Below are 13,131 nucleotides of genomic sequence, written 5' to 3' on the forward strand. Positions count from 1 at the left end.
CCGTATATTCAGTGCACTCTGAAAAGTATGCGTTACCTGCGAGAGTGGACTGTCCTGTTGGACCCCGGCAACGAATATTCATGGCTATTGGAAGTATGCTGCTGGTGCCAGCAAGTTGCTCTGTGTAGAATTTGCTGAGTGAATCGCTTGATATCCGCTAAAGAACGCGCCGTTGATAAAGAGAAGATAGAGATTGTATACACACTTAAAGCTCTCTGTCCTTCACGAGCGCCGCGGTGCTTCATGCCACTCCGATTGCTTTTGGCGTGCTGTAACTGTTGCTTTGTCACTTTCTATCCAGACTGGCAGGTGACTAACCCCTATGACTGCGACACCTTGACCTTGTCCAAGGCTCAGATTCAGAATTGCAAGCACGCCTTTGGGCATTCAAAGTAAAAGGATTCGTAGCTGTGGATACTGACCAATCGCAAAAGGTGCAGAAGGGGCATTCATCTATTAAAGTTACTAGTTGCCAGGAAGCCTCGCATCAAGCATGAGCCTTTGTATGAAGGGGCTGCAATTTTTACACAGTGCTGCAGCAAAGATTGCGCCTCCAGGCTGCTCTAGCCGAGCTTCAACGCACGCTACGGCCTCGACATCGGCCTCACATAGCAGGTCTGCTCAAAGTACTTTCTTTGAACGAAGCCGCGTATTAGTTGTTTTTCGGAGATAAAAGGGATGAAACCAACGAACGAAATTATGAATGGTTTCACTTGCACCAGGCACTGATAAATTGAGTTGTCTGCCAGGCAATCTGCTGTAGAACGTGTCCTGTTAGGTGCTTCCTGCCCTGCATGGAGACCTCAATCCATTCCTGTGCAGGCACACGCTAGCTGGACAGCTGCCCAGGCCTCGCCTGGTGTGCACTGCAGCATCCGCTGCCCAGAGCACCAGCGAGCAGGGAAGCAGCACCGGGCAGCAGAGCGGGGAGCGCGCATCACCTGCAGAAGGGTCCAAGGAGTTTTACGGTGACTCCTGGCGCATCATTCTGTGTCCCCTCCTTGAGCGGGTCTGTCAGCCATGCACAGCCAGCTTTGAAATTTTGGCATGCAGGGTGCTGGTCTCGCAGGCAGCATTAGCGCGGCTGTGAAACATTTGTCAGGTTCCATGAGGCACCCAAAGCCTCAGCTGCCCTGCATGCAGAAGCTCGCTCAATGCAGTAGCTTGTGGTTGATCCAATGATAGGGGCATGTGTGTTATAAAAGGGAGTTTGATCTGCTGGTGTCACAAGCTGAAATATTGCTGATGGCGTGTGACAGATGAGCTGGAGGCGTACATCAGTGAGCACGGCTCAGAGAGGCTGCTTGAGGAATTAGCTAAGCAGCCGCCGCGCTTGCGTAAAGAGGACTTCCCTGTCACCGGCGGCCGAAACCGCGGCTACACGCCGTTCGAATACATCACATTCACCGACGAGCTCATCGAGCACACGCTCTCTATCCAGGTCTGTTTACTTAATAGGATTCTGTGCTTCTGAGATTGGCAGATTGGGTCCAGCATGTGTGTGCATGCATAAGCTGGGCAAGAATGCAGGCAGCAGTGATGATAGGGAATGATACTGGTATTTTTGCAGTTCTTACTGCACCCTAAACGAATCCCCAACATCCTGCCATTAGTGGCAACAAGAGGGTGTGTGCACATGCTGAACGCATGGCTGTATCCTCTCATAACAAGGGCGATGCATGTGTGCTGATGTGCTGTGTGAAATTGCAGGTGGATGCGCCTGTGAGCAAGGTGTACCGCGTCTGGGCCAACCGTATCAATTACAACGAGTGGTTCGACCTCATAGGACAGGTGCGCGATCCAGCTCTGACCTCACTTGCACCATTGCCTCGCCTTGCACTATACAATCCTTTGCACTCGCATCAAGATCCATGCAGCCAAGTGTAGCTGCATGGTAGTGTCATGGGTGAGCCATGCAAAGAAGCCGCATGCATGCTCTGGTTGCATCCTGCAGTGATACAACTTCCGTTCAGCCAGAATGGCGCTTCGGGCGCCCCTGTTGTAGAGGTTGCTGCGCCCGCCCTCTTCCAATTTCTCACAGAAGAGGGTCAAGAAATCCGCTAGCAACCCAACTGACACCCCCTTGGGGCTCTTACAAAGACCATTTATGTGGGAATGCAGGTGGTGCTGCACACAGAGGATCCTGAGTACGCCTCCTACTTCCTCTTCTACAAGTGGGGTGCGCTCCCAATCTCTACCATCCACATTGCTATAATCCGTTCTGCTGTCAAACCTGTAAGTTTCAGCTCGACTGCATGCGCTCCCGGCCTTGCCAATCCCATGCTGCCGAGCCCAAGACACGCGCCGTCAGGGAATGCCAATGCTGCGGAGCACCACAGCTGCCCTCCCAAATGCTACGAATCCTTTTGCCAGACATCTCAATGGACCTTTCTATGAACTTGAATTCGAATTCGAATTCGACTTTCAAATTTGAGTTCTAAAAATATTGCAAAACGTAAATTCGAAAGTGAAATCTATCACTCTGCCGCGCAGGCCAGCTGCCGACATTGGAGCTGTATGTGACGCTGCAGCGGACGGCGGTGGAGAATGACTACATTCTGGAACGCGCCGTCGATGGCATGGACCTCTCTGTGGGAGCCTATTTCAGGTGAGCGCTTCAAGCCCCCAGCCACACTCCTGTGCATCTTGTTCTTTCGACAGGTTTTGACTGGGCCTCAAGATAATCACGACAAACCGAGCCCGACAAACCGAGAGAGTCTCTGCCTGGCGCCCCTGGGAAACCTATATTATTGGCAGCTGCCTGGAACTTTTGGCAAGGAGGATGGAAGTTGTTCCGGCCGGCTCAAAAGCCCATCCGAAAACTCAGAAGGCCGAGACCAACCCCATGAGGTCCCATCCTGGTATTGTAGAGCCTACCACGGATCCCTGAGTGCATACAGCATGTATCAGATGTAGACAGCATGAATCACGTTTTGTCCTGCTAATGCATTGGGATCCTATGCATGCAGGACCCATCATCGGCAGGGCAGGGTCCAGGGCTGCTGTTGCGAAACACGATATGCAAGAATAATTGTATTCAGTACCCTGTATAATGGCTAAGACGACGTTGGCAGCAAGGATCTTGACAGGGGAGTTGATGCAAGCGCAGGGAGAAGGAAGGGGGGACCGAGGTCAGCCTGCGAGTAGCGTACCTCCTTCCGGAGCAGCTGCACCAGTACGTGGGGCCTGTGGGCGTCTGGGGGGACGTCAATGACATCCTGCAGGAGAACCTGGACATGATGAAGGTGTGCTCTGCACTCTGTACGCTGTGAGATCGGCACGCGCACAGAAGCAGAAAATGAATAATTGTCTGCATGAGAACGCGCTGACATGCGGCAGGAGATGAAGCTCTTGCCACACTGAAGAGTAACAATGGTGAATAGCATGGAAAGCAGAAATGCAGCGGCAGATATGCCTATCGTCAGGCTAGAACACGCACTTGGAAAGCATCTTGTGACGGACCTGGCACTGCAAGGCTCTTCTCACGATACAAGAAACCTGTGGATCTGTGCAGAAACTTGCGCCAAAGCTGTTGCTGACAGAAGGAAAATTTGAGTCTGGCGTCAATCTTTGCCCTCCATGATCCCACCTTGTGGCCTCGTATATAATTACCCAGTTCCCCTTAATTAAAGACCTGGTCCCTCTAAAAGATACCTTGCGTCCCATTCCCAGGTATTTGTGGAGGCCGTGGACGCGGATGAGCTGGATAAGGTGAGGGCGCTGGATACACAGGTCATGGACCAGGGCGTGGCCGACACCAATGAGGCCCTGGACGTGCTCAAGCAGCAGGTGAGTTGCTCTCTTTGCCTCAGATGACTCAGTTTGTGACGCCTTGAAAGTTACTCTCACAGAGCATATCTTGGTATGTGCATCTACCGTATAATTATTTTTCTCACAAATGCAGAGACAGGCAGATTATTCGATATGGCACAAGAGCTGACAAAGTATGGTCCCTGCCCTGCCTGGATGAAATTTCACTAGCAAAATAAGTAACCTCTCTGATCACTGGTTGTCTGTAAGTTCTTTCTTTGTGCCTGCCATCGCTTGCTTGTAGAAGGACGTGTGCTCTGGTCTTTTACATTTCTTGCAACATTTCTTGCGACAACGGCAGAATATTCTGCAAGGCTGCTGGATTGACAAGAAGCGAAGCAGAACCTCACAAGGGACACTGATGTTTGCATGCCAGGCAGCACTGTAGAATTGAGGCATTAGAGTATTTTTCTGGTGATGTGCAGCTGATTGATGAGGGGGTGAGGCCGGGAGAGGGGTCGCCGGAGGCGCGCGCAGAGATGGAGAAGGTTCTGGGGGAGATGGGCATCAACTTAGATGATTACCCCGATGACTATGCGGATAACTACGACGCTACTAAGCAGATGATGCAACAGGCGCCAGCGCAGCCGCAGCCTAGTCAGGCGCGGCAGGAGCCTCCTGCAGCTACAGGCACTGAGGTGGGAGATTATAAACGTGGTGCTTTTTTGCAAGTTCCATGCACCATACTTTGATCAGTCTTCTGGTGGAGTGAGGCTGTTTAATTGTTGCGGTAGAAAACTTAGCAGGGCCCCTCGATGCAGTCATCAGTCATGCTGGCATTGGCGGATGTCACAACGGTGCTAAAGTGTAAAAGGAAGTCTCTGGCCAAAATGAAGAAGGCATGCAGAGCATTGTGGCATGCAGGTTTACATTGCACCAGCAGTGCCGGCCGGTGGTGGGTCAGGCTCTTGAAAAGAGGTCGTGTTGGTGCAGGATAAGCAGAGGCGCAGCCGAGCCCCCAAAAGAGCGCCGGCAAAGGCCGTAGCGCCCTCCGGTGAGTCACAAGTCCTGGAATGCATCTTGCTGAGTGTTGGAGCGATGGATGTATCTTGGATGTCCGAGAATGAAAACATGAGTTCCTATTTCTAAAGGCGAAAAGGATTCGCGGCGGTTGAGACACAGGCAGATTGTCAAGATGTCTTTGCACATGCTGCTGCTTGCACGCATTGCGTGTGGATATTCTCCCACATGCTTTTGATTGAGGCGTGTCTTGATCAGCATGACCACGACCCTTTACTGTGTGCCACAGCTTGTCAATGAGCTGATCAATGCATAGAGTGTCTCACATCACATTATCCTGTGGCGCTGCCTGCGCAGGGGTTAGAGAGCCGGCCGAAGCCAAGAAGAAGCGGGGGCCCCAGGCATCCAATGCCATCACAAAGGAGGCCCTGCTGGCATTCTCTGGCAAGCCACAGACGGTGTGCTTTCCCCTATTCAAAGTAGCTCTCCCACTCACAGCATGGGACATTTTAGGTGCCCTGGTGGCTCTGCAAAGTTTTGTGCGCGCCTTGTGTTGCCTGCCATCGGCCAAAACAAAGAGCTCAAAACAGCGCAGCAGTGTGCGATCAGATCTTTGTCGAGTCAGTGTGTCACGTACCTGCTTGCATCCTCCGGCAAGACACAGACGGTGTGCATCCTCTGTTAAGCATGAACACACCGCCCACTGCATGACTACTCATAGGCATTGTGCTGATTGTGCACGCCATGTGTTGCCCCCCTTGCATGACAGCCATGTAACATACAGCTCAAGGCAGCAGCAGTGGGTGATCTGCTTCTTGCTGAGTCAGCGCGTCAGATGCTGAGTCTGTTGCAGCGTTGTTGAGATCCTGAGATGCTCAACAATTCTGCGCTGCTCACCGGGCTATCTTTGCCTGGTGCAGGTGTGTCTGTGGCAGCCCAGATGGCTGAAAAGTGCATAATCAAGCAAAGCGAACTCTGCAATTGATCCCCTTTTCTGGTGTGTTGCTGGTCTTTTTTACTGGCGCTGTGTGGGTGTGCAGGAGGCGGCAAAAGCTTTTGGGGTGAGCGCTTCGACCATCAGTAAGTATGCGCGCGAGTATGGCATCACCTGGAGAAAGACCGTGGCCGGTAAATTTCCTGCGTTAAGGGGTGTTTCTAGTTCAACTTGATGAAGGGAACAACCGCTGTACCATTCACTTATCCCTCTGGTGTTCACTATTCGATGTGCAGACCCGGCATTCTGATACCTGGTCCTCCCAGACTGCTAATGTGCATGTCTATTGCTGCTCAGCGCTCTTCTGTTTGAACCCTGGATTGGGGTGTTGTTTTGATATAATTCTGTGTTGTGCCTTGAAGGGAACAAGAGGATGGAAGAGAAGAGGCAGAGCGAGCCTGGAGCGGGCGCGGGAAAGCAGTGAGATTCAATCACTGCAAGGTTCCAGGGTGCAATAGCATCGACGCTTAACCGCTGCGCGATTTATGGTCAAATGCAGGCCTTATGAGAGTGATGCACAAATAAGGGCCATACGTGTGCACTTGCTTTTTGCATGTCCTATGTTGCCGCACTGAGTTCATGAACATGCCAGCTGTGCGAGCAAGCCTGTTCGTTCTGTAGGAGATCTTTAGATGCTGAACTTGAATCTTCAAGGTTATGTGGACCATTTATGCATACGAAATTGTCTTGCACGACGTGGAGTCATGTTCGAAATTCTAATGCCCATGGACAGATCTTCCCCTGGCGGTCTTGACATCATGCTCATTGCGCACCACACGGTGAACATGCACAGCTGCAGCATCATGCACGGGATAGTATGGAGGATTGACTGTACCTCAGGGGCACGCAACAAGGATGTGCATGCATGCATGACACTGTCAGTGACTGCGGAAGGATATCTTATCTATTATACACGATCATAGATGCATTCATAAAGATCAATGATTGCAGTGACAGGCCCAGGCTCTGCCAGCAGCCTGCAACATTTGCAGTGCAGCAGTGCCGGCACGAGGCATGCAGCCTTAATGAGGCTAGGTAAGCGTCAGCTCTTTCAAGGGCTTCGATCTAACACAAAGAAGTGCGACAAGGAAGATGGCCCAACAAGTGGCATGAGGCCCTGCCCACATCCACATGGCCTTTCCACGTGGCCATGACAAAGCAAAGTTCAGAACCTGAAGAGCCGGAGGGCGAGAACTCACTGGAACTAAAGCTAGATCCAGCTGTGGTCGATCGCAAGTTCTTTTGCTAACAATTACACAGCCTAGTGCAGTGCAAAGCGGTTCACGCAGTGCAGTTGGCAAGGTCTAGATCACCTAAATACTTAATTAAGCTTTATAGAAAGGATCCTAAACGGGTATTCCTTCGCAAGGTAAAACTGTGACTTTTTTGGTACCTTGAGTCCTGACAAGGAGAGGGCTGGACGTGACGCTGCCTCATCTTTCAGTGCCTGCCTGCAACGAAGGGCTCTATGTACCTTTGCTAAAAGCGTGCAGTGCAATCGTTTTATATTTTACATCTACAAGGCGCTGAAGTGAGGGCCTGGGGAGCCGACACAAGCCAAACGCCAAGTGGGCTGCCCAGATCAGGAGTGATGCCTCCACTGATCGACGCAGATACCTGAAAGCCCAATGGTGGAAACCAAACAATGGAAGGAGGTCAAGGGGCCCCTTTCCATAAGCCTGGGCATTACAGCGCTGGTGTGGCTGCTGCTCTTTGTGGTGGTCATCCTTGACCCGACAGGACACCATGCTGGCAGCAACGAGCTTGACCAAGCAGCATCCTCCACTCAGACCTTGCCAGTGAGCCCCTTTCTTCTTACTACCCTTGATCCCTCCCACTACTGCTGCATGCCTTGCGCCGTGCTCAATACCCAATAAGCCTAGGAGAGAGGCTAATGCAGTCAGAGCTCTGCACTTAGTGGTAGACTGCCAGTGTAGGCAGGGCCACTTGTGTGCTGCATGACTCAGTCTCTGCACTCCATCTCATGTACAGGTCACAGGCAATGCTCAAGGGCCGCTGCAGGGGGCAAAGGGGGCTGTGAAGAGCTCGGGATATACACCCGAGCGCCCCCGGACGGTGCCCTTTGATTTCAGCTATGCAAAGGGGTCAGATGATCTGCCCCTAGACCGGCCGCCGCTGGCCAAGATTGCCTCAGAGGTGGAGCCGGAGCAGATACACATTGCGCTGGCCGGTGGGTGAACACTGTCCTCAGCAATGGTCATCATTTTCTTTGGCTGGCAGACCACATCGGCTGGCAAGACACACAGCCCAAATTACTGCATGTCCAAATCATGTTGCTTGGTGTCTGCTTGACCACACATCCTTCAGTCACGGGAGCATTGCTGCTGGAGATGCAGGCAACACTAATGCTCATGAGCTTGCCAGGCCATGCTGTTTTTCTTTTTGCTAGCTGGTCGCGCCGAAACGAACTTGGCAGTTCATATGGGGATGGGCAGGATTTACACAGGTGATAGGATGCTTGCTGTGCAGGCGAGGGCGCTATGTACATCTCTTGGGCAACAGGGAATGCTAGCGTAGTGGAGGGTCTTCCCCGAATAGTCTCCAGGCACACGCTGGCATCTGTGGTGAGCACCATGTCTCCCGTTCTGCTGGGCGCCTGATTTCTTCCAAGGGTCTCCATGTTGCCTGCAAAGCCCATGCATGACAATCCCATATGCAAGCCCTTGGCGAGACAGACATCTGTAGTACTGGAGTTTCCGCTGAATAGCAAAGACGCCTGCTCCAAAAAGGATCGCGCAGCATTCGAGCTCTGGTGTGCAGCGGCAACACATGCTGCCCGTCCAACACCACATCACAAGGCCAATTCACCTCCCACTCAGCTCCGCGCATCTCGGCCTCTCCAATACCTTGTTTGAAGATGAACTTGAGATTTGAAAACTGTGCAGGTGGTGTACGGCAATGAGAGCGGCTGGTATGACGGTGTGGCGAGCGGGGAGGCGACTGCGTATGTGCAGACGTACCCGGATTTTAGCTACATCTCTGGGACATTCCACCACGTGCGGCTGACTGGGCTGCAACCCAATGCCAGCTACTACTTCAAGTGCGCGCTGGCTGCTCTCTATATACTTTTTCTTCCTTGGCTCATCTTGCGTGGTGCGATTGACTGAAAATGTGCCCCTGTCTTGCTTCCCCAATCCCCGGCAAAGCCTAGCACAGTCATTCCCGTGCATGCTGTCTCCTGTAACTACCTTGAGTCCCAGTCCCGCAGATTAGTCCGCGTTTTAAACCGAACATTTAGCCCCCGCCATAAACTCTGTAAACCCCCTGCAACAGGTGCAGCGACCCCCATCGCCAAGACCCGCAAGCTGCGCTTCAGCATGCCAAACCCCGAATTGAAAGCTGCGAACACAACCAACTTGCGATATTCTCTGTTGCAACAACCCTTGGTTTCAAATCCTACAATTCCCCTGCGGCAGGTGCGGCGACCCCGGGGTGGCGATGAGCCGCGAGCTGCGCTTTGCCACGCCGCAGCCGCCCGGGCCGGCCGCCTTCCCGCAGCGCATTGGCGTCATCGCAGACCTGGGACAGACCCACAACTCCAGCGCCACCCTCCAACACCTCATCCAGTCGCAGCCGCCGGTGCGCGCGTGGCATGATTGTTACTAATCTTGTAGTCGTGATGTTGTCAGCGCATGCACAAATCCAGCCATAACTTTGCAACACGTCAACCAGTCGCAGCCCCCGGCGCGCGCATGTCTAGATGCTTATTTGCCGCTTAGTCACTGTGTAGTCAGCACATGGACGTTTTCAGTGTCCACTCTGCAAGAGCTCATTGGTGGCAGCCCCCGGGCGTGTGCAGTCCCAAAGTTGGGGCTCCTGAATTCTTCTGCCCTGAATCCTTCTGCTCCCACTGCAACATGTGGCTTTCCCAACGTAAACGCTGAATCAACTCCTTTCTGCTGCGCAGGTGGTTCTCTTGGTGGGGGACCTGACCTACGCAGACAACTATTTCACCAACGGCACGCTTCGGCCGCCAATGACACCGCCAAAGGCTTACCAGGAGACTTACCAACCGCGCTGGGATGCCTGGGGCCGATTTGTGGAGCCGCTCGTATCACAGGCGGGTATACAAATTTTACAGTTCTGGCGTCCACCCCAATGTTTCTCTGCTGAAGCTCTGTAGGAAAAGTACTGATCCTCGACGCAGCTGCTGGCTTTGCTCTCTAGGTTCAGTTATGTTGCATGCAAATTTGCCTGACACGCGACCACTTCCAGATAGCTTCCCTCTCTGGATATCTCCTTGGTGGTGGCGTCTCATGATGTCCCAAGCTGAGATCCCTTCAAAGACAGCTCCTTCAAGTGCAAAGAGGCTATTCTGGAGGCTACTTTGGTACTGAGCTCGCCACCTTGCATGTAGCTGCGCCCTGATGCGTTTAAACACACTTCTTGGACTCTTATCCTCGTGTTTGGCTATGGATTTGAATGTACAGGTGCCCATGATGGTGGTGGAGGGCAACCATGAGGTCGAGGCTGACTCAGCAGGCAAGAGCTTCCAGGCCTACAACGCCAGATACCGGGTGCCCCATGCGGAGAGCGGCTCTGACTCGCCCCTCTACTACTCCTTCGATCTCGCAGGTGCGGCACTGCTCCTTCTACTATCATTTTGATTGGTACATGCTCTTCTGACCAAGAGGAAAATGGCGTCTGCAGAGAAGCTGCAGGTAAAGACTGCCAGAATCCCACCCCTTGTTGGACTCGCCAGATAATCGGGGCACGGCGCTCGGAAATTAAACAGCCGCCAGACAATATAGTTCTAGAATTTGTCGGGTGAGCGCCCTCTGCAAGGCAATGACTTGCAGAACCTGGATAGTGGACGCCTTGTTGTGCTTGTTTGGCTACACCAAATGCGTTTTGTAAGGCACCAGGCACAAATGGACTTGCATGTCTAGCTTCAGCAAGTACTTGTTGTCCTGTTTTAGACATCAACAAGTGAAGTTTTACTGCGCTATGTCCAACTTTGAGTTGCTTCTGTCCCTTCTCGGAGTCTATATATGATGTCGTATATCTTTTGAACAGAATAAACAGAGCGGTAGGAAAAGAGATGGGGGTCGCATTGTGTGGGGGAAGAGGGCGGCGGGCACAGCCAGCAGTGCACAAATGAGTCCCAGGGCGCCGTACGCATTGGGCGAGCTGTTATAACAAATTATAACAAAATGATGGCTGTGATCTGGCATGCGAAGGGAGCCACATTCTGATGCTGGGGGCATACGCCGATTGGGGGGAGGGGAGCGAACAGTACAGGTGGCTGGTCGCTGACCTGGCGGCTTACAATCGCAGCAGGACCCCCTGGCTCATCGCCACGTTTCACGCCCCCTGGTGACTCAGCGCTCCTGTCACCTCTCTCCAGCATACCGCTTTCTTCTGCGTTTTTCTGTGCTTTCTTTGGCAACAATCGGCCCCTACTGTTACAGTCCCTGCTTGCTTGCAGGCCCTAAGCACACGTGAAACCTCCTGTTGAGCCGTACACAGTAGCCTGCCCTTGCCTCGGAAGGGAGGCGTTCTTTTACTGCGCCCATATTTCTCATTTTCTACTGCATCCCAGGCTCTTGCTGAGTCTCACTTCACTGAGAAACCTAGGAACCTAAATTTCTGTTTTTTGTTTGTTTGTAGTTCTTGTCGTCTATTTATCAATTGGGGATGTCTGCGCAGGTACAACACATATATTGCGCACTACAAGGAGCTGGAGTGCATGCGGATTGCATTGGAGCCGTTGCTGTACGAACATGGGGTGGACATCATTTTTGCGGGGTGCGTCCCCTGGGGAATCACCTGACTGGACCTCCAAAGTTGCATGCCTTGTGATTTTGTAGTGCCTCGCATGCACACGATAGCGTCTTCTGAGCACGCAAGAGCAATATCATATCCAACTGCCTCACCCCGTCCATGTGCCTAGACTTTAAAAGCTCAGCTTGCCAACTGTGACCTGCAAACAGGCCGGATGCAGATGGCAGCTTCATTTGAGCATGCTAGAGCAGCATGGTAGCCATGCAGCTTTGCTGGTCATTCAGCTTTTCAGCTGGTGCGTGTGAGGTTTTAACTTGAAATTGACAAAATTGCTGCCATGGGTCAGGCATGTGCATGCGTATGAGCGCTGCAACCGCGTGTACAATTACACCGTCGACCCTTGCGGCCCTATTCACGTCACCATAGGGGACGGAGGTATGCATTTCCTTTCTTTCTTGCGCAGAGCACCAGTATTGGCAGCCTGGGTTTTTTTGTCACATGTTCATCTTGCACGCACTGCATGTGAACTGCGCGGCAGCTTTTCTCCATTCTTGGCGCGTTCGCACCAATTATTTCTGTCTTGGAACCTGTGTTGACTTACAATGTCAGCGGCAGCGGTGACATTCGCACTTGTGTGCTGAGCGCCAAATGCTAAGTGCCCGAATGTGGCATCTGCCCACATTTCATAGGTGCAGCTGTGCTCTGAACGCCAAATGCTGATCATCATCTACAAATTGGCGTTCGTGCGCAGGCAATATAGAGAAGCTGTACACGGATTGGGTGGATCAGCCGCCCAGCAACTGCCCGCTGCCGGGCACTGCGGCCTGCCCAACCCTGCAGGAGGGCAGCTTCTGCCCTGCCCAGCAGCCGCCCTGGTCCGCCTACCGGTGAGTGGCTTATTGTGTTGCCTGCAATCACAGTAGTTCAGCACAACATTCACTCATGATTTCAGCAATGCTTGCAAAACGTTTGAAGGATTCAATCTTGAAGTGATACAGTGGCTGAAGGCGTTTGAATTCGCACAGCGCAAGGCTACAATACTGTTTGTGCTACAGATTGATTGATCGAGACACATTGCCATTAGTTGTCAGTTAACAGGGCGGAACTTGGTGCAAGAGCTTGCTCCAGTCGTTGCAGACCACTGCTCGCGAGAACAGGGTCTATATGCAGCAGGGATTTGCGCATGGCTCATTCACATGCGGTGAAATTTCTTCTTAGACGCGACCATGCAAAATAGTTTGATGTCACATGCAGGGAGCCGAGCTTTGGACATGGTATCCTGGAGCTGGCGAGTACCACAGAGGCGACTTGGACGTGGCACAAGAACCAGGACAGCGTGGCTGTGGCCTCAGACACCGTCAAGATCAGGCGAAACTTGCAGTGTACAAACCAGCAGGAGCGGAGAAGATGACACTCCTGTAAATGCTTAGACTACTCTAGGAGATTGCAGAAGCGAGCAGGCATGTAAACAAGTGGTTTAATTGACGATTGACCGTATCCGGCAATATCTGGTCAGGCAGTCATCGAAGCGCTCCAACTGAGAGGGTCAGAACAAGGTTGCAATTGCAGAGTGCTAGACTGCTACATTGTAAGCCGTTCTTCTGTGTTTGTGGGTCTAGAAA

General features: G+C 52.4%; 2 protein-coding genes across 2 annotated transcripts; both read left to right on the forward strand.

Moving 5' to 3' along the window:
• Nucleotides 1-699: 699 nt before the first annotated feature.
• On the forward strand, nt 700-6,188 carry COCSUDRAFT_60416 (hypothetical protein; the record flags this gene model as incomplete). Its single annotated transcript, XM_005642702.1, has 13 exons — nt 700-706; nt 873-968; nt 1,260-1,441; nt 1,711-1,791; nt 2,122-2,179; nt 2,494-2,608; nt 3,110-3,245; nt 3,673-3,789; nt 4,236-4,448; nt 4,744-4,804; nt 5,128-5,228; nt 5,811-5,898; nt 6,127-6,188. The coding sequence occupies 13 exons, from the start codon at nt 700-702 to the stop codon at nt 6,186-6,188; spliced, it is 1,317 nt and encodes a 438-aa protein (XP_005642759.1).
• Nucleotides 6,189-7,392: 1,204 nt separating this feature from the next.
• COCSUDRAFT_60417 (Metallo-dependent phosphatase) lies at nt 7,393-12,920 on the forward strand (the record flags this gene model as incomplete). The annotated part of the gene is made up of 12 exons (XM_005642703.1): nt 7,393-7,563; nt 7,757-7,955; nt 8,255-8,349; nt 8,671-8,825; nt 9,202-9,364; nt 9,693-9,836; nt 10,216-10,360; nt 10,966-11,101; nt 11,435-11,533; nt 11,856-11,944; nt 12,261-12,396; nt 12,764-12,920. The coding sequence occupies 12 exons, from the start codon at nt 7,393-7,395 to the stop codon at nt 12,918-12,920; spliced, it is 1,689 nt and encodes a 562-aa protein (XP_005642760.1).
• Nucleotides 12,921-13,131: the final 211 nt, after the last annotated feature.

Source organism: Coccomyxa subellipsoidea (assembly GCF_000258705.1).
Source record: "Coccomyxa subellipsoidea C-169, whole genome shotgun sequence".
Taxonomy (NCBI): Eukaryota; Viridiplantae; Chlorophyta; class Trebouxiophyceae; family Coccomyxaceae; genus Coccomyxa; species Coccomyxa subellipsoidea.